The sequence below is a fragment of the Bufo gargarizans genome, chromosome 2, assembly GCF_014858855.1.
Source record: "Bufo gargarizans isolate SCDJY-AF-19 chromosome 2, ASM1485885v1, whole genome shotgun sequence".
In the NCBI taxonomy this organism is placed as follows: Eukaryota; Metazoa; Chordata; class Amphibia; order Anura; family Bufonidae; genus Bufo; species Bufo gargarizans.
Genome location: NC_058081.1, coordinates 600,255,126 through 600,277,086, shown reverse-complemented (window position 1 = coordinate 600,277,086; position 21,961 = coordinate 600,255,126). Strand labels below are relative to the sequence as shown.

General features: G+C 42.1%; 1 protein-coding gene and 1 non-coding gene across 3 annotated transcripts in view; one reads left to right on the top strand and one right to left on the bottom strand.

The window, feature by feature from the left end:
- LOC122928756 (zinc finger protein 583-like) overlaps nt 1–15,896 on the top strand; it is a 35,959-nt gene extending 20,063 nt beyond the window's left edge. For both annotated transcript variants that reach the window (XM_044281941.1, XM_044281942.1), the window contains 7 exons: nt 1,314–1,430; nt 4,794–4,877; nt 5,424–5,522; nt 6,607–6,723; nt 11,454–11,564; nt 12,081–12,179; nt 13,082–15,896. In XM_044281941.1, coding sequence (XP_044137876.1) covers nt 1,314–1,430; nt 4,794–4,877; nt 5,424–5,522; nt 6,607–6,723; nt 11,454–11,564; nt 12,081–12,179; nt 13,082–13,947 — 1,493 coding nt within the window. In that variant the 3' untranslated portion in view covers nt 13,948–15,896. The remainder of the gene's footprint in view (nt 1–1,313; nt 1,431–4,793; nt 4,878–5,423; nt 5,523–6,606; nt 6,724–11,453; nt 11,565–12,080; nt 12,180–13,081) is intronic.
- Nucleotides 15,897–17,261: 1,365 nt separating this feature from the next.
- On the bottom strand, nt 17,262–17,344 carry TRNAL-CAG. Its single transcript has one exon. It is a non-coding gene; the product is annotated as a tRNA-Leu (tRNA).
- Nucleotides 17,345–21,961: the final 4,617 nt, after the last annotated feature.

The following is a 21,961-nucleotide window of genomic DNA, read 5'->3' as shown; positions in this document are numbered from 1 at the left end:
CACAGCCGTTGCCGGTTTGCAGTCCGCAAACCACGGATCCCGGCCATGTGCATCCTGCACTTTCCTCAAACCATATTGCAGAAATTCCTATTTTTGTCTGGAAAATGGACACGATTAGGACATGTTCTGTAATTTGCGGAATTACTCCCTGTGATGTCCGCATTGTTTGCGGCCCCATAGTAATGAATGGGATCAAACGCGGAACCAATATACGGCGGTGTGCATGAGCCCTGGATAGAATAATGATAAAGAACAGATAATACCTCAGCTCCTTTGTAAATCCATTCCTGGTTGTGGCTTCATGTTCTAGTATTGTGATGGCTCCATGCAGTCAAAACCCTGGTGTCATGGATGAGATTTGCAGATAGCTGAAACTTATATAAATAAACGAGCGACTGGCTTGATCCCAAACTAAGGAGCTATTAGGTGAGCCCTATAAAACCCTAAGAGCTCTCCCTGACTGCTATGCACGTACATGGGTCTCAATGGTAGACGATTGCATTCCCACGTACCTAAGCCTGTGTGACACCTGAAAACCCTATAATAGTGAGGAGACACGACCACCGGCTCCCTGCACTTAATACGGAGGGAGTCAGGGTCACCTAGAATCAAGCCAGCAAGCAAACACAATAAAGTAAAGGACTTATCTGAGCAAACAGCCTCCAGCAGTGAACACTTCATCCAGGAAGTAGTATAAACTGCAAAGTGAGGCAGTATGGGAGGGAATATAAAGGAAGACGTTTATGTCTAAATAAGTGACACCTGGCAGAAGGAAAGGAGATGAGAAAGTGAAACCAAAACAAAGAACATCATACAAGAGGTAGAGAAGAACGTCTGCCAGACCTTCTCACAGAAGTGGCGGTGACACCTGGTCACCCACATGCGGCCAGTGGCCACATGATTTTGAGGGCAAGGCTGATGTATTACCTGCAAAATCATCTGCCCCTTTACTGCCTTGGGTGGGCAGGGTCTCACATGCAGCTGCCACAACATTGGTACTTGCCCTGAGGGAAGATTAAGTATCTGAACTTTGGTCATTATACACTAACATAGTGCCGTAAAGCATAACTATTGGATCCCTTAGATTTTATTCTAAACTAATGGGAAAAATTACATGTGATTGAAAGATGCTAACGTTACATGTGACCCCACAGAGACAAATAAAGAGCACTTTACTCTTGTGATAATCATGTTATAGTCACCGTGGAGCTGGTGCTCGTCTACTGTAGCATCTGAGACTTCTATAGTATTTTCCAGTATAGAGAAATAACCATAAATGTAAATTCACTAAAACCTTCTCTCATCTCTTGAAGCTGTACCAGGTGCCTCGGTCCTCAGCCCAGATCTCATATTCAGAATCAAGCGCGATGAGGATGTTTGCACTGATGAAGAGAACTGTAAAGGTGGTGAAGAAGATAAATCAGAGTTGGGTATGCCAACATTGCAACAGATTACTATAGAAGGCTCCTTAGAGCATGTTACAGATGAGCTAAAGACACAGCAAGGAGGCCCCATAAGGCTGTCCAATGTGGGTATCCGTTATTGTCACTGGACCCCTGCAGTACTCCAGGGGGCGTTGCTGTCTGCTTTAGCTAGTAGTTGGGGTCTCATTTGAACCATACCATTTAGTAGCTACACAGTGACGTGTCTAAGGTATTTGGCACCCGGGGTGGGTACTTTCTCTGGCTCCTCCATCCTCCCAAATGAAGTCAATGGGGCTTAGCTTCGATACCAAGCACATCTGCTATCTTATGGACTGCGCTGTGCTTGGTGAACAGAGAGAAAGCAAGAAAATATAAATACCCCATCCCGTGCCAAATTCTCAATCCAGCACCTCCCCCTAGCCCTACTGTTAGACATACAGTCCTGATCAAAAGTTTAAGACCACTTGAAAAATTGCAAAAAATCATATTTTACATTGTGGGATCTTAACAAGGTTCCAAGTAGAGCTTCAACATGCAACAAGAAGAAATGAGAGTGAGACAAAACATTTTTTGAGCATTCAATTAATTGAAAATAACGATTAAACTGAAACAGGCTGTTTTTCAGCTGATCCAAATTTTAGGATCACATGCCTTTAAAAGGCCAAATCTGTGCAAAATTGTGGATTCATTGTCATTTTCTGTCAGGTAGTCACACGTTGTGATGGCAAAGGCAAAAAAACTCTCCCTTTTTGAACGTGGTCAGGTTGTTGAACTGCAGGGTCTCTCACAGCGCGCCATCGCTGCTGAGGTGGGACGCAGTAAGACTTTGAAATTTCTTAAATGATCCTGAGGGTTATGGAACAAAAAAGTCAAGTGGAAGACCCCAAAATTTTTTATCAGCACTGAGCCGGAGGATCCAATTGGCTGAACGTCAAGACACTGGGTGATTCTCGACCCAAATGAAGGCCCTTAGTGGTGCTGACTGCAGCCCCATAACCATCAGACGGCACCTGAGACTGAAGGGCTTCAAAAACAAAAAACGTCTTCAAAGACCTCGTCTCCTTGAACGCCACAGAACTGCTCGTTTGGACTTTGCAAGAGAGCACCAAACATGGGACATTCAAAGGTGGAAGAAAGTTTTATTCTCTGATGAGAAAAAATTTAACCTTGATGGTCCTGATGGTTTCCAACATTACTGGCATGACAAGCAGATCCCACCTGAGATGTTTTCTACGTGCCACAGTGGAGGGGGCACCATAATGGTCTGGGGTGCTTTTTCCTTCAGTGGAACAATGGAGCTTCAGGAAGTGCAGGGGTGTCAAACGGATGTCCAGATGTTGCTGTAACTGTCCCCTCGTCTGTGTGGTGACGACTGGGTTTTTCAACAGGACAACGCTACAGTACACAATGCCCGCAGGACAAGGGACTTCTTCCAGGAGAATAACATCACTCTTTTGGCCCATCCTGCCTGTTCCCCTGATCTAAATCCAATTGAGAACCTTTGGGGATGGATGGCAAGGGAAGTTTGCAAAAATGGACGCCAATTCCAGACAGTAGATGGCCTTCGTGCGGCCGTCTTCACCACTTGGAGAAATGTTCCCACTCACCTCATGGAAACGCTTGCATCAAGCATGCCGAAACAAATTTTTGAAGTGATAAACAATAACGGCGGAGCTACTCATTACTGAGTTCATGTTTGGAAATTGGATTTCTGTTTTGGGGGGGTTTCGTTTTTTGGGGGAGGTGTGGTCCTAAACTTTTGATCAGCTGAAAAACAGCCTGTTTCAGTTGTCTCACTCCCATTTCTTCTTGTTGCATGTTGAAGCTCTACTTGGAACTTTAAGATCCAGCCATGCTAAATATGATTTTTTGCCATTTTTCAAGTGGTCTTAAACTTTTGATCAGGACTGTATTTGGGTGGATATTACATACATTACTACGAAACCTACAGGGTAATGCAGCGCCATATACCGCTTTATACCCTCTGTATTATTATAGTATCTAATGGCCCCCACTGTTTTATTATAATATATAATTGTCTCTTCTGTATTATTATAGTATATAATAGCTCCCTCTGTGTTATTATAATATATAATGCCCCCCTCTGTATGTTTATATATAATGGCCCCCTCTGTATGTTTATATATAATGGCCCCCTCTGTTATTATAATAGATAATGACCCCTTCTGTATTATTATAGTATATATGCTCTCCTTCTGTATTATTATAATATATAATGGTCCCCTCTGTAGTATTATAATATATATAATGCCCCCCCCTTTGTTTTATTTATCATGCTCTTCACCACCCCAGAAGTGCCCCCAGTACTACCAGCATTTGTACTAATATACATGTATTAGGTTTGTAATAAATAGATGAGAAATGGAAGGGAGTATGTGGGCACCGACACTCTGCTATGACTAAGGACGACATGCGTTTGTCTGAAACACGTTGGCTATAACTCTTCACCTTCTCCGATTTATGTGCTTTTAATGTACAAAAAATAACCCTTTGAAGATTTTAAGACGAGTTACTGGAGACCTCACTGTGGCTCAGACTAGTCTGTTACAGTGGAGACAAGTCGGTCTGCATTGGAGCAAAAAAACACAAAATGACCTATTGCACATTTGCTTGATTTAGCATTAGAGCAATAAAACCACTGGTGAATGTGGACAAAGGATTTCAAATATTTTGTTCTCATTTTGAGGGTCATGAACTGCGACTAGAGCGCACCATGCCACTTCACCTTCCATTGGATAAACTTGAGTGACGCTCACTAATAATTATGCCCCATAGGCTTCAGTTCAGTGGGACTGTAATGGGGCGCAGAGCTGTTTGTTGCAGTGATCGTCGTCAATAACATTTTCTGATGAGCAGCCTAAAGGAATGAAGCTAAGGTGTTCAGGTGACTGAATGTTTAAAGGTGTTCTTCAACTTTTTTATACTGAGGGTCTATCCTCTGGATACGTCATCAGTATCTGATCGTTGGGGGTCCGACACCTGGGACCTCCACCGATCAGCTGTTTAAGATGGCTTCCCACAGCTTACCTTAAGGCAGTGACGACACATGGCCAAAGAGCAGCTCAGTCTCATCCTAGTGATTGGGGCTGAACTGCAATACCACGCACAGCCGCTATACCATGTTCGGCGCTGTGGTCGGTAAGCTGTGAGGAGGCAGCAGCACTCACTGGCGCGCTGATAGGCTGGGGTGCTGGGTGTCTGACCACCAGCGATCAGAAACTGATGACCTATCCTAAGGATAAAAATGTCAGAAAATTCCTTTAAGATGACTCTGTACTCAGCATAACATTCTGCATCTCTTTAGATATTTCAGTGTCCAGTGATGTCATTATCTCCTCTTATCCACAGGTTACACCATTCTCCATCCCGATGTTCTCTGTAGGATTAGAAGAAATGACGAGCCATATGTCAGCAGCCAGGAGGAAGACCGCAGTAAGAATTCACTCTCCATTCTGGTGGGGTTGATTTCATACACATTGGGGTACATGGACACCAGCCAGGAAAGGGTTATAAAGACGAGAATGTGTGTAAGATGCCTAGTGACAGGGACACATTTATCATGTCACATGCGCCATCTAGATAATGCATGCCTTCTACAACATTAGTGCCAGATCCCCTCTAGTTTATGAACATGATTTAGCACTAAAAGGTTTGTCCCACCATGGACGTTGATGATATCATGGCTTGATTATAAGGATACAACCTGAGGGACCTCCACCCACATCCTTCAGCTTATTATTATACATTGTTTTAGTGCTGTCCGGAGCAGGTGCTGTGTCTGGTATTGTACAAAAGACCAATTCTTACATAGTACCATGTCCGGAGTCATACTGTGCCGGGAATATCCACCGGGTTTGCTGTGAGTTATGTCGCCTTCAGTCTGGGGATTCGCTAGTATTTTTACAACTATGGTATCGATATAATTAGCAAATGGCTTGCAATTTGCCCCCATGTTGTTCTCTGTGATTGTTCTTTTAGAAGGGGCTTCAGTTCCAAATTCGGACATGATATTTAAAATAAAATGTGAAGAAGAACTTTGTGCTGATGAAGGAAATCCTACAGAAAGCAGCACTAAAGGTAAGTGTATTACACCTGTCTTATAACCAGCACACCGGAAAGGGCCGTTCACCTGATGTTTTATGACAGCTGAATTTGGCTTGGGTTTCATGGTCAATACTACCTCGCGGCTTTGCCGGGAACACTTCCCATAGTTTTTTCTTTTTTTAAAGCAGGGGCCAGTTTATGTCAATAAACTGCACACGTATGAACAGCAATACTGTAAAAAACCACCATGTGAACATATCCTTAGGGCTCATACACACAGCCATTGCCGTTTTGTAGTTCTCGAAACGCTAATCCGCAAAATACAGATACCGGACGTGTGCATCCTGCACTTTCCGCAAGCCGTATTGTAGAAATGCCCTATTTTGTCTGCAAAATGGACACGATTAGGACGTGTTCTGTAATTTGCAGAACAGCCGTACAGATGTGGACAGTACACCACTCCATGTGCTGTCCACATTTTTTGCAGCCCCATAGAAATGAATGGGATCAAACGTGAACCCAATTTACGGTGGTATGCATGAGCCCTAGATAGAATAATGATAAAGAACAGATAATACCTCAGCTAAATCCATTCCTGGTTTTGGCTTCATAAACTGAAGGATGTTCTTATATTGTGAGGGCCCCATGCAAGTCAGAACCCCAGGTTACCCAGATTTTGAGGGCAAGACTGATTAATTACCTTCAGAATCATCTGCCCATTGACTGCCATGTGTAGGGAGCGTCTCACATGCAGCGGTCGTAACATTGGTACTTGCCCTGAGGGAAGATTAAGTATCTGAATTCTGAACTTTGGTCATTATATACTAACATAGTGCAGTAAAGCATAACTTTCGGATCCCTTAGATTTTAATCTAAACTAATGGGAAAAATTACATGTGATTAAAAAGATACCAACATTACACAGTTATATGGAATTGCATGTGCATATGACCCACAGAGACATATAAAGAGCACTTTACTCTTGTGATAATCATGTTATAGTCACCGTGGAGCTGGTGCTCGTCTACTGTAGCATCTGCGACTTCTATAGTATTTTCCAGTATAGAGAAATAACCATAAATGTCAATTCACTAAAACCTTCTCTCATCTCTTGAAGCTGTACCAGGTGCCTCGGTCCTCAGCCCAGATCTCATATTCAGAATCAAGCACGATGAGGATGTTTGCACTAATGAAGAGAACTGTAAAGGTGGTGAAGAAGATAAATCAGAGTTGGGTATGCCACCATTGCAACTACTGACGATCACTGCAAGAAACAACTCTGTGCCCCATTACAATCCCACTGAACTGAAGCCTATGGGGCATAATTATTAGTGAGTCACCTAGAACATGTTATAGATGAGCTAAAGTACTTGTGCAAGACACAGCAAGGAAGCTGCATCATGTGGATATGCGTCGTTGTCACAGGACACCTGCAGGACTCTAGGGGGCCTGCTATCTGCTTTAGCTAGTTTGTGTCCTATTTGAACCATTCCATTTAGTCGCTACATACATTTGCAAGAAAAAAGTATGTGAACCCTTTGGAATGATATGGATTTCTGCACAAATTGGTCATAAAATGTGATCTGATCTTCATCTAAGTCACAATAGACAATCACAGTCTGCTTAAACTAATAACACACAAAGAATTAAATGTTACCATGTTTTTATTGAACACACCATGTAAACATTCACAGTGCAGGTGGAAAAAGTATGTGAACCCCTAGATTTAACCCCTTAGGGACACAGCCTTATTTCACCTTAAGGACCAGGCCGTTTTTTGCTAATCTGACCAGTGTCACTTTAAGTGGTGATAACTTTAAAACGCTTTGACTTATCCAGGCCATTCTGAGATTGTTTTTTCGTCACATATTGTACTTCATGACACTGGTAAAATGAAGTCAAAAAAATTATTATTTTTGCATAAAAAAATACCTAATTTACCAAAAATTTGGAAAAATTTGCAAATGTCAAAGTTTCAGTTTCTCTACTTCTGTAATACATAGTAATACCCCAGAAAATTGTGATGACTTTACATTCCCCATATGTCTACTTCATGTTTGAATTATTTTGGGAATGATATTTTATTTTTTGGGGCTGTTACAAGGCTTAGAAGTTTAGAAGCAAATCTTGAAATTTTTCAGAAATTTAGAAAAACCCAATTTTTAGGGACCACTACAGGTCTGAAGTCACTTTGCGAGGCTTACATAATAGAAACCACCCAAAAATTTTACAAACTTCGTTAACCCTTTAGGTGTTGCACAAGAGTTATTGGCAAATGGGGATGAAATTTGAGAATTTCATTTTTTTTTGCCTAATTTTCCATTTTAACCCATTTTTTCCACTAACAAAGCAAGGGTTAACAGCCAAACAAGACTGTATCTTTATTGCCCTGACTCTGCAGTTTACAGAAACACCCCATATGTGGCCCTAAACTACTGCAAGGCCACACAGCGGGGCATAGAGTGAAAGGTGCGCCGTTTGGTTTTTGGAAGGCAGATTTTGCTGGACTGGTTTATTTACACCATGTCCCATTTGAAGCCCCCCTGATGCAACCCTAGAGTAGAAACTCCATAAAAGTGACCCCATCTAAGAAACTACACCCCTCAAAGTATTCAAAACTGATTTTACAAACTTTGTTAACCCTTTAGGTGTTCCACAAGATTTAATGGAAAATAGAGATACAATTTCAAAATTTCACTTTTTGGGCAGATTTTCCATTTTAATATTTTTTTTTCCAGTTACAAAGAAAGGGTTAACAGCCAAACAACACTGTATCTTTATTGCCCTGACTCTGCAGTTTACAGAAACACCCCATATGTGGCCCTAAACTACTGCAAGGCCACACAGCGGGGCATAGAGTGAAAGGTGCGCCGTTTGGTTTTTGGAAGGCAGATTTTGCTGGACTGGTTTATTTACACCATGTCCCATTTGAAGCCCCCCTGATGCAACCCTAGAGTAGAAACTCCATAAAAGTGACCCCATCTAAGAAACTACACCCCTCAAAGTATTCAAAACTGATTTTACAAACTTTGTTAACCCTTTAGGTGTTCCACAAGATTTAATGGAAAATAGAGATACAATTTCAAAATTTCACTTTTTGGGCAGATTTTCCATTTTAATATTTTTTTTTCCAGTTACAAAGAAAGGGTTAACAGCCAAACAAAACTCATTATTTATGGCCCTGATTCTGTAGTTTACAGAAACACCCCATATGTGGTCGTAAACTGCTGTACGGGCACACGGCAGGGCGCAGAAGGAAAGGAATGCCATACGGTTTTTGGAAGGCAGATTTTCCTGGACTGGTTTTTTTGACACCATGTCCCATTTGAAGCCCCCCTGATGCACCCCTAGAGTAGAAACTCCAAAAAAGTGACCCCATTTTAGAAACTACGGGATAGCGTGGAAGTTTTGTTGGTACTAGTTTAGGGTACATATGATTTTTGGTTGCTCTATATTACACTTTTTGTGCGGCAAGGTAACAAGAAATAGATTTTTTGGCAACTTTTTTTTGTTATTTACAACATTCATCTGACAGGTTAGATCATGTAGTAATTTTATAGAGCAGGTTGTCACGGACGCGGTGATACCTAATATGTATACAATTTTTTTTTATTTATGTAAGTTTTACACAATGATTTCATTTTTAAAACAAAAAAAATGTTTTAGTGTCTCCATAGTCTAAGAGCCATAGTTTTTTCAGTTTTTGGGCGATTATCTTAAGTACGGTCTCATTTTTTGCAGGATGAGATGACGGTTTGATTGGCACTATTTTGGGGTGCATATGACTTTATCGCTTGCTATTACACTTTTTGTGATGTAAGATAAAAAAAGGGCTTTTTTTACACCGTTTTTATTTTTATTTTTTTACGGTGGTCACCTGAGGGGTTAGGTCATGTAATATTTTTTTAGAGCCGGTTGATACAGACGCGGCGATACCTAATATGTATACTTTTTTTTTATTTATGTACGTTTTACACAATGATTTAATTTTTGAAACAAAAAAAATCATGTTTTAGTGTTTCCATAGTCTAAGAGCCATAGTTTTTTCAGTTTGTGGGCGATTATCTTGGGTAGGGTATGATTTTTGCGGCATGAGATGACGGTTTGGTTGTTACAATTTTGGCGTACATGCAACTTTTTTTATCACTTTTATTACCTTTTTTGGGAAGTAAGGTGGGCAAAATTTCAATTTCATCATAGTTTTTTTATTTTGATGGCATTCACCGTTTGGGTAAAGTAACATGACTGTTTTATAGATCAGGTCGTTACGGACGCGGCGATACCAAACATGTGTAGGGAATTTAATTTTTTTCATTTTTAATCAGTGATAAATGTGTTATTTGATTTTTACCTTTTTTTCACTTTTCTTTTCTTTTTTTTTTACCCAGACCCACTTGGTTCTTGAAGATCCAGTCGGTCTGATGTCTGTATAATACAGTACAGTACTCTATATAGTGTTTTGTACTGTATTTTACTTACACTTTGTCTGAACAGATCTATGCCTTTAGCACAGATCTGTTCAGGACCATGGACAGCAGGATGCCTGAGAAGGCATCCTGTTGCCTTGGGAACACCATGTAAACCACAACTGCGCAAACGGGGAAGGGGAAGGAGGGGGGCTCCCTCCCTCTGTGACCCCATCCTGTCTGGGGGCTGCAAAGGCACAGCAGCCCCCCGATGGGAGAGGGAGGGAGCCCCCTCTTACTGTTAACCTTTTCCATACCGCGGTCCGTACGGACCGCGGTATGGAAAGGGTTAAACGGCTGACATTGCATCACAGATGTCAGCCATTTATACCAGGGTGTCAGCAATGTGCTGACACCCTGGTATACCCACTGGCCACCAACGATTATTCAAAGGGTTAAATGTTAATTACCTTACGGTACAAACTTACACTGGCGCTGGTCGGTAGAAATATAACAAATCGAGTGGAGTGGCTAGATGAATGTTCCGGGTTCCCGTTCCTGTGTGTAGGGAAGTGTAAGGAAAAGTAAATCTTCACTGCTCACCTACCAGCATTCACACTGCTCCGGCCGGTAGCAGAGATCAAAGTTCATCCGACGCGTTTCTGAGCCGTCGGGCTCCTTCATCATGGATTATTCAAAGGGAGGCGGGCGGAAGATTGCGATAAGGGGTGCGGGGGGGGAACATATATATTTTAGGCATAATAAAGTTGGGGGGGTTTAATCCGGGGTTGGCATATGGTCCGGATTGTTTCTGTACAGGGCCTCAATAGGGCCTTCAGAATAGGACCAGGTTCCAGTCGGGGCCACCCCTTGCGGGGGTTTTTGGACCCCGCTCCTAGGATTACATTGTAGGGTGAACCAGGCCCAAGTAGGGCTTTACAGGGTCAGTTTACAATTAAACCCCCTTCCCTCTTGGCCTCAATCACCTGTTAGTCCTTCTTAGGTGCCTGCGTGATATCTTCCTGTACCAATCATTTGGAAACACTGCTTCCATTTAAGGGGGACAATAGTTTCTTGTCTTCCCTGGTCCAGTAAATGGAGTGGGCACCCACTCAGTCATCATGATGGCCATATCTGGCGCTCCTGACGGTCTTATATCTATGACCAGTTGAGCTCCTAGACTATTATTTTTTGTTCGTTTGTGTGTAGGGGCCTTTTTTACCTTAATATATTAAACGTTTCCATTTTCTAGTTTCCATTTCCCAGCTTTAGAGCAGTATTCAGGATAGACTTCAACTGTCTCCCCTGATTGACCAATTTATCTACACGTTCTCATTTTGAGGGTCATAAACTGCTACTAGAGAGTACAATGCCACTTCAACTTGGCGCTCACTAATAATTATGCCCCATAGACTTTAGTTCAGTAGGATTGGAATGGGGCACAGAGCTGTTTTTTGCAGTGATCGTCATCAGTAAGATTTTCTGATGATCAGCCTGTGAGGAGGGAAGCTAAGGAACAACTAAGCATCTTAATATGTGATACATTTTTCTATTCCAGGATTTCCATCTGCAATGTCTGATGTGCTAATTAATAAAGAAGGAAAGTCTGATGGAGAACAGAAGACAGATCAGAAGCATAATCACAGTCATGAAGATCTGACCTTTGAAGGTCATTATTTTACACTGTCTGACACGGTATTCTGTACCATGCACTCATTTAGACACCCATACACATTGTCAATCCTCAATCTTCTTTGAAGGCAGCTAGTTTAAAGGGATTGTTCAGGATTAGTAAAACCTGATTGCTTTCTTCCAAAAACATATTTCCATAGGTTTGTTTTTGATATTGCAGCTTAGCTCTATTGAAGTGAATAATTGCTGACTGGCCAGTTGTTTAGAGTATGCAGTGACCTACATGGAGGTGACTCAGAAGCTGTCCCTCTGGGGGGACCTGACTCCCCCATGCATTACAGGACTGACTATTAGTTTCAGTGGACACCATGTAATGTAATCCTGTGAAGCTGCAAGGGGATTGAAGACCTGTTTATAACTTCTCCGAGATAACAGGTGATCATTTGTGAAGTACAGGGACCCCCCATCCTTTCAGTGATCATGAATGCAGTTGGCTGTGACTTCTGTTCAGGATTGTCTTGCTGCCAATGAACCTGTTTGTGTTTGTTTCTAGCCAATCACTTGGTTTTCAATCCCAAAATTTCCATTTGGCCCAAGCAGGAGGATGAAGTGCCTGAAGTAACTTCTGAGCTCTTATCAGCGGGATGTATAGGTAACGAGTTAAATTTAAAGTGTCTTTACGTAAATGTATGAATGCATGAAACTTTATCATTTATCCTATGAGGAAATTGTAGCATTTTCCTCACTTTCCATTTACCTGTATGTCCCATTTTTTTATTTTATTTTTGGCATGCAGGCTCTTGGTATATGTTCAGAAACCTCCCCAGTCACCAAACAAAAGATATCTAAAGTAAAACAGATAAAAGGAACCTGTCAGCAGGAAATTCATTGGTCAACCAGTTACAATGCCTTGTAGATCTGAATGTAATGATACCTTTCACTTAACAATCCGATCCTTAATTCTTGAGAAAAGGTACTTCACATTCCGTATGTAAATAAGCAGCTAAGTGCACTGAGGGCGGGTCTAAGCTGCTTTGTGCACCCTTTCTCCTCATGCTTCCTCTGGCAGCCCTTCCCTCTCCTTCTTAAAGAACAGAGCCAGACTAAATCAATATGCAGGAAACTGATCCTGCCAATCAAGAAAGAGAGGGAGGAGAAGGAGGAGCAATGATGCACAGACTGGCGTGGGCTTGCACTTGGTGCACTTAACTGCTAATTTGAATATGGATTAAAATGACTTTTTCTCCAGGATCGCTAAGTAAAAAGGTATCATTACAATTAGTTAAGGTAGATCTACAAGTCATTGTGCCTGGTTTAACGGCGAATTTCCTGGTGAAAAATGCAATAAAAATGTGGTTCCGCAGGGGCGGTATCTTGTGCTGCACCATGGTATTGCTGCTATTTCTACATCTTTTATCCCCGCCTTCTTGTGTTAGCCTGCTTTCAGACAACATGGGGCCACTTTTTTTGTTTTTTTTCCAGGGCCACTTTAAGTTCCCAGTCAGCCCCTGCCGGACTTTTAACAGGACCTTGTTTCCCTTCTTCTCTCTGCAGATCGAAATGTTAAGGAAATAAAAACTGAGATAGACCTCACCCTTGGTTGCAAGTTACCTCCACCACAGGATCTTACAGAAGCTACTTCAGACACTGCTTCAGAGATCTGCCAAATATCAGAAAAATACCCTGGTTTACATAAAGAGGAGCATGCTGGGAAAGGGGAGGAAAGTCTGCTGTCCATTGTCCTTAGAAGAGCAAATGCTGGGAATCTACAGTTACCAAATTACAAGCATTCTAGTAGCTACAAAAACATGGACTACTCCGGAGGTATCCCCAGAATTGTAGAGAAAGAGACATGTTATCCACCAAAGCAGTCCTTCTTCCAGACCCCTGGTAGCAGTGACCTACTGAATAGCTTCCATGCCCCCCCAGCACCGCTCCAGCACTGTGCCCCTCAGATAGACAAACCCTTCCGATGCCACCTATGTGACAAGCGTTTTAAGACCCTGGGAATACTGAACATCCATCTGAAAACGCACAGCAGGGTCAGACCATATCAGTGCAGCGATTGTGGGAAAAGCTTTAGGGACAACTGGAATCTTAAGGTTCACCAGAAAATACACACAGGAGAGACCCCCTATAGATGTGCTATATGTGATAAAGGATTTATCCAGTACGCCACGTATATGAAGCACCAACGTATACACACTGGGGAGAGGCCATATTCTTGTGGTTACTGCAATAAGAGCTTCACCAATAGCTCCAACCTGGTGAGACATTACCGAACACACACGGGTGAGAAGCCATATATCTGTATGGAGTGTGGGAAGAGCTTCAGCTACAACACAAGTCTTATACAGCACAGAAGGAGCCATAAGGTGGAACCTGCTGAGAACGCAACCAACGGCCCCAGCAACAAGTGACTGTAACAGGGACCTAGACTACCAAAACCGCCTGATTAGCACTTTCTTGAATATGAATATTAAACAGTTTTACAACGTGAAGTCAAAAGATTTGAGAATGAATAAGCTTTGCTTACGCAGGCTAAGTGAATAAAAATATTTACTAAGTGTGATAAAATATAAGGTAAGACAGATAAATCACATACAGAGCAGTAAAAAGTAAATAATTATCACTGGCCTACACATACAATGGAGGGAGGGGGAACCTGAGTCCACCATGTCGTAGCACATGGCTGACACCCCATGGTCATACAAGAGATAGAGATATTTTTCAAACAACATCTTACTTGGATGATTTCTTCAGTGAAGTGCCCATTACCTGTCTGTGTGCAGCCAAGTTTATACCCTTTCAGTCCCTTTTCCCAATGATGTCCAGTGTGCAGCACACATGTCTCTGAGATAACCACTGTGGAATGTGGCCAAGCACAACAGGGGTTGGGTAGGCTATCAAACTATCATTACACAGAATACAGAAGATAATATAAAAGCGACAGACCTAAAGGGAACAGAACCAATCATTACTTAAAAATACCCTGCAACACATTTTAGCCCTTGTTCTTCTACTTTAATTCCTTTTCACCTATCCAAAAATATAACATCATGACCTATTCTAGCTAACATCATATAAACCCTAGTCATTTAACAGAAAACCACTTTAGAACAATTACATAAAAATAAAAAAATTCATAAAAACTGTATGTTGAGCTAACAAGAAGTGTCTTTCACAAAGGTCTTCTTCACTTCTGATATTCTTGGATGCAAAGTCTCTGGTGCAAAGTCAGTTGTCCATTTCTTGATATTCTGTACACCATACTGCATGGTCCTTTTGTGCCGCAACACATATGTTGTTTCCCTCTGTACAACTTTATAGTTCAGTCTCTTACTCCTCCTTTTTCTGTGTTAATGTATGAAGGGATTAATGCAGGGCTCAGAGCCTCCTTTCAGTGGTTGTAGGAAAGTCCATAACCTTGTTTATGGGAAGAGCTTTGACACTGGGGCCTCCTCCCCTCACTTGTCTGCAGGTTCCACAAGGTCATCAGCCCTGCTGGTTGGTTGGTGTATTGCAGGAAGTCTTGGGCAGGCAATTACCTGGACATCAGTAGTGCAATGTCTTTTTCAACATGGCAGACAGGTGGTTAAAGTTCTTGTTGGGTGGTAGGCAGGTCACCGAAAGCTGCATCTTACCACACCTGGTCATTATCTTGGGCAGCTCCTGGGCACTGCTGAGGTTGTCGGTCAGTTCCTGGGCACTGCAGAGGTTGTCAGTCCGGGCTCTGCTTAACAACTGATATAGCCTGCACTTAGGGAAGATGGAATTGGAGACAACTTGAACAGTTCCAGATAGTCTACAAGATGTCATTCAGTTTCACAATAAATTCAAAAAGCTCAGTCCATAGTCTTCAATTCAGACCAGGATAGGGGTGTATTTAGTTTTCTCTCCATCCGTACATCAGATGGATTAACCAAAACAAACAAAAGTCCCAACACTGTATTTAAAAATAAACTTTCCAATGGTACCATAGAGGTCCTTTGCCAAAGGAAAATAAACTTTGCTAAATCCCATACATAGTCTAATTGCCTGTGTATTATGTAACAGTTACATATACATGTGTCATTAAATATTGGACTTAATATGTACTTCAAACTCAACTTATGCATTTTGCAGTTTTTCCTCATAATCAATGATGTTCAATTGTCTTTGATGGCCTTTGTCACAACACTATAACATAACGTATCAAAATTGTTTTTAGTTCTATTACATTTGCATATTTATTGCACATTGTGGTGTAAAACAAAAAAACTGACATTTGTTGTAATATGTCTTCATTCATGGGTATCTTCTTCAATGTTAACCCTTCAACCTCGTAGTTTAATCATCCTCCTTTGATTGACAGCAATTAATATATTTATTCATAAATCTTCTAAGATACCCAATGTTGTTCTGTGGTTTACTCTGCACTTAAAACCCTTTGTTATTTTGGGTTGCAGATGTACCCAGCTTTTCTCGATGTCGATTTTCCATGAAGGCATACACTGGAACACTTCGCTTTTTTCATAGGAGTGTCTTGTAATTAGGGATGGGCAAAAGGGCTGAGTTTGTGTTGTTTATGTCTGTAAAGTCCACTCTTTTCTCTGCCCTGCCCGCTAAGTCATCTAAGTCCACCCCTTCCGGTTGGACGCTGCTATCCTCCTTCGTCTAGTCAGTGTATTCTTAATCATTCATGAAGACAGATCTCTGGTGTTATTTGAACATTCAACATATAATATGTAATAACATCCATAAAATTCTTCCCTGCTACAACTTCATACAATCACAACAACTCAAAGCCACAAACATTCACATTCCAATAAATGATTTTTCGGCTGCAATACTGTTCTCAGCTATCCCTGCAACTATACAGCCATCCAGCTTTCCTAGCAGAATTGAGAATGATCTCTATTAGACTGTTCTGCCATTACTTGCCAACATCTATTGGTCTTCACACTGTAATCAATCAAAAGTTTAAAATAAGATAGCATACTCTTATAATAATTAAAAAAAAATCTTAAATCCGAAGCATCTAATCATTTTATATGCCACGCTCTCCTAGACTTGATTGACAGGGCCAGGCAGAGTTCACATCCTGCTGCCTGGCACTGATTTCGGGTGAAATCTCATGCCTGCATCGTGACGTTTAGTATTTGGCGCAGATGTAGTGAAGGAAGGATGCTCACCCGCTGCCAACTTCCTTACTGCGCAGAATCCATCACAGTACACCCGGAAGAAGACACCAGCCAGCATCACTCTGCAGAGAGTGTCTTCTTCTGGGTATAGAAATAACTTTTTGAAGCCTTCTTCCCTTTATTTGGACCACAAAGCTGTAAAAAATAGATTTTGGTCAACTCTCCATTGTTTCCTGAGAAGTTTTTGGATTGATACAGAAGGAGGGAATCACTCTGTCTTGGGACCTGTGGAAAGAAGTGACCACCTTTTGGCAAGAAATTCTGGTCCAATTTAAATATCAACATATCCTCTAATGTTCTGAGAAAAGGTTCCTGAATTGATAGAGCCTACAATTCCCTTTCACTTTTACCTATCATATCAATCTATTGCTTATCCCCACAAATAGGTTTATAGACCTGGTATCCATTCATTCTCTTATGTACAGCAATAGATATGAGGAAGCTGTAATCAGCAGTGCATACACAATATAAATTGTTTCTGCTGTACTGAGGGGATTCAGGGAGGAACGATCGCCACCTGTAGGACATTATTGAATGACTGCAAAATGTATTGTCAGAAGTGGGATTTGAACCCACGCCTCCAGGGGAGACTGCGACCTGAACGCAGCGCCTTAGACCGCTCGGCCATCCTGACTGTGAGAAAGTTGGTGACGGAGGAGTTTTCAAGAGGGAGGCCGCCCCGCCCGCGGTTCTGTTCTCTGCCTGCTGGTCCATAGTTATACGTCCAGATCCTGAATTGATAAAGCCTACAATTCCCTAAGCTGACGTTATCGCCACTAAGAAAATTCTTTTGAGGCTTTATTCACACATCAGTGTTTTGGTCAGTGATGTCCACCACTGATTGTGAGCCAAAACCAGGTGCGGCTCTAAACACAGAACAGGTGCATATCTTTCCCTTATGCCTGTTGAGGCTCCAATCCTGGTTTTGGCTCACAATCACTGATGGAAATCACTGACCAAAACACTGACGTGTGGATGAGGCTTTATGGTAAGCAACCTGATGGAAATAATAGTTCAGTTAGACTGGACAGAACTACATTCATGTTCCAGTGAGGGACTAGTTTTTTTATTCTAGGTCTAATTCTATCCGCTGCTCTGAGAAACCTAGAAACCCAAGGCACCCCTGTAAGACTTGTGTTGTAAAGGGCGCTTAGTGCAGAAACCTGAACCCTTAGTGTATTAGGAGAAAGAACCACATCCAAGCCATCTTATAAAAATTCCATGATTAAGGTTACGTCAAGAGATACTTCATTAAACATATCCCCACATCAAGAGGCAAACTTCCTCCACATCTTAAGGTAAATCCTATAGCTATTAGACTTTCTGCTGGACAGTACTGTCTGTACTACTCTCTCTGACAAGTCCTTTTTTTTAATAACATGTCTTTCCCAAAATCAAAAGCTGATAATTTCAGGAATTTTATATTCGGATGAAGTGCTGGGCCCTGGGTCAACAGGTCTGGTTTCTGAGGGAAGATGAGTAGATCCTCTTTGCTGAGGGTCTTCAGTAGACCAAAACAACTATTTTTGGGCCAAAATGGTATAATTAATATCAGGTTGCAACTTTTGGTTCTGAACTTAGGCCTCTGGTGATTAGTGGAATTGGAGGAAATGCAATCGCACGATAGTAGATCCTGTCGAGAGTTTTGTCAGGAGCAGACAAAAATTCTATGCAATAACCTACTTTTATAATATTTGTTATCCAAGGGTCTGTTACTAGTTATTCCCAGGTGTTGTAAAAGGAACTGAGCCTGTCTGCCACTGGAATGGTGTCATTGTTTAGAGGTCAAGGAGGATTCTACTCTATTGGGGTGAAGAAGGAAATTTTTCTTTTTACCCCTTTGCTATAACTCCACTATCTTATTTGCCCTTGTCTTTCTTATTTTCTCTGTCACAAGGTTTTCCACGAAAAAAAATCCTTTTTCTTTGAAATTTGTGATTTGGGAAACCTTTTTCGCGGTCTGTGGAATTTTCTAATATTTTGTCAAGATCAGACCCAAACAGATATTGGCAATGAAAGGGAAGGGAGATCAGCTTATCTTTTGAAGCCATGACCTGACTATGCCTTTAACCATAGCACTCTGCGGGCTGAGCTGGAAAGAACCAACGTGCAACCAGAAAGTCTCACAGACTCTGCTGAGGCATCCACCAAACAAATTGTAGCCATCTTTAATAGGGGCAAGCTTTCAAGTATTTTCTTGCTGGGTATTTTATTTTCTTAAATGGATCTCTAATCGTTTAAGTTGGACATTGAGGGTACGAGCTACACACGTTGATGTTACACCAGGTTTAAGAAAAGCTGAAGTTTCCTCCCAGGTACTTTTTTAGCAGATTCTCAGCTTTCCTATCCATTGGATCTTTTAATTGCGCTGCGTCATCATAAGGTAACACTGTATGCCTATCTATTTTGACAACTGGTGTCTCAACCCTGAGTATCGTGTCCCAATCAATACAATCCTTTATTAAGCTTGCTACATACTTTAAGGCAAACTCCACAGGTTGCGGATTTAGCAGTTGTTTTCTGCACCCATTCTCGTGCAGAAAAAACGCAGCATAATACAGTACCAGCATAGTGGTACTTTGAAGGAGAGCAGACCGTGCATATGTGGCTTTGCTCTTTATTCACTGGTATGGGACTTCAGAAAATAGCTGAGCATGCTCGGATATCCCCGGATGTCCCATAGTGGTGAATGGAGGGTGGCCGCGCATGTGCAACTGTTCTCCTTTCACTTCGTCTCTTCAGGGGTCCTGTTCTTTAGGTAGGAACAGGTCCCAGAAGTCCCTACAATGTCACCTATGTGTAGGGTTGCCACCTTTCCCATCAAAAAATACCAGCCACGTTAAGCTGGTTGTGGGGGTGTGGGTTAACACAGGGTGTTAAGTCGCTGTCATACTGTTGCTCCCAATAATATTAATGCCCCCTAGTAATATTAATGCCCCCATTGGTGCCACCCAGAATTAATAATGCCCCCATTAGTGCCCCCCCCCCAGCATTAATAGTGCCTCTAGTAATAGTACTGCCCCATTAGTGCTCCTCAGTAAAAGTAATGGCTCCATTAGTGCCCCCCAGTAAGAGTAATGGCTCCATTAGTGCTCCCTAGTAAAAATAATGCCTCCATTAGTGTCCCCCAGGAAGAATAATGCCCCCCAGTATTGCCCCCTTCTTTGCTTCTACCAAAAAAAAAAAAAAAAAAGCACTCACTTCTTCTATTTGCTCATGTTATGGTGAACACTCACTGCTGACTGGAAGCTCAGGACTGGACCTGCGCTCCAGCATGATGACGTCTTGCAGGTCCTGTCCTGAGCTACCAGTGAGCAGTGCGAGCCAATGTTTTTTTTTTTTTTTTTTTTTTTTTTTTTTAAACAATGCCCCCATTGGTGCCACCCAGAATTAATAATGCCCCCATTAGTGCCCCCCCAGCATTAATAATGCCCCCATTAGTGCCCCCAGTAATAGTACTGCCCCCATTAGTGCCCCCCAGAATCAATACTGTCCCCATTAGTGCCCCCCAGTAAGAGTAATGGCTCCATTAGTGCACCCCAGTAAGAATAATGCCTCCCATTTGTGCCGCCCAGAAAGAATAATGCCCCCATTGGTGCCCCCCAGAAAGGATAATGCCCCCATTGGTGCCCCCCAGAAAGGATAATGCCACCCATTAGTGCCCCCTATGAATAATGCCCCCAGGAAGAATAATGCCCCATTAGTGTCCCCCAGGAAGAATACTGCCCCATTAGTGCCCCCAGGACGAATAATGCCCCATTAGTGTCCCCCTGGAAAAATAATGCCCCCAGTATTGCCCCCTTCTTTGCTTCTACCCAAAAAAAGCACTCACTTCCTCACTTCTTCCATTTGTTCGTGCTACGGTGAACACTCACTGCTGACTGGAAGCTCAGGACAGGACCTGCGCTCCAGAGTGATGACGTCTCGCAGCTCCTATCCTGAGCTACCAGTGAGCAGTGCGAGCAAATGGTGTTTTTTATTTTTATTAACGGGGGGGGGGGGGGGGATAAATCCTTCACTAATGGGCTTCGCAATGGCCTTGTAGGAAAATACAGGCCACTAAAATACCAGCCTTGCCGGCGAGATAGCAGCTAGGTGGCAACCCTACCTATGTGACACTGATGGCATATCCTAGCAATATACCATCAATGTCCCAGATGTTATTAGCTCTTTAGGCCAATGTAAGAGATGGGGTTCCCCAGCTATATACCCCTGTCTGTTAACCAGATGCGGGAATCCATCCCTCTTTATAGAGAGGGGCCTAAAGGGTGGAGCTTGACACAAGGAATTGCTCTTTTGCTGCTCTTTGTCTCCCCATGTCTTGACCTGTCCCTTCACACCCTAAACCAGGCATAAGACAGTGGAGGAGATTTCTCAAAACTGGCGCAAAGGAAAACTGGCTTTGTTGCCCATAGCAACCGTAGGCCTGTTTTCCTTTACACCAATTTTGATAAATCTACCTCAGTGGGGTAAAAAGGAGAGCTGTCTTTGTGACCCATGGCAACCAATCACAGCACAGCTTTTGTTTTTTAAGAGCACTAAAAGAGATTAAACCTGCGCTGTGATTGGCAGCTGTGGCCAAGGAAGGTAATCTTTATTTTAAAGGGTGTGATATACAATGCCCTCCACCGTGTGTCCCTTTAAGAAGCTGACAACTAGTAAGTGGAGATTTCTGTGTCAGTACGACCAGGAACGACCCAGGATTACAGCAATAATAAAAGGGCAGAGGTGATTTGTTAAGAAGCTAATGTGCACTGTGCCCATCGCAGGAGGTCCAGAAGGTCACCACTGACAGTGACCACCGGCTTTATGCTATGGCCAAAAATATTGATCACAATGGGGCAGATTTAATATTGAAAATGTGACTGTTTTTTGTCACGTTTCACATTTAAAAAAAAAGGTCTGCATCACATTTATAACTGTTTTACACAATTTTATAAGCATTTGGCCCCTCATTCAACAAAGGGGAGCGGCTTAATGGGCGTGGCCTAAATGCCGCTCCGTGCGACAAAAACGTACCAGAGTGCGTATACTGTGTATTATCTTTATCTGCTGTCTCATTATCAATCTATCTATAAATTATCTATCTATCCAATATCTATTTATCTATGAATGATCTATCGATCTAATATCCATCTATCAGTTTTTCTATTATCTTTCTTTCTATCTCATATATTTCTCTCTCCTCTATCACTGTAATTACTGTTATCTATCTCTGACCAATCTATCTTTATTTCTATTGCTATTATTA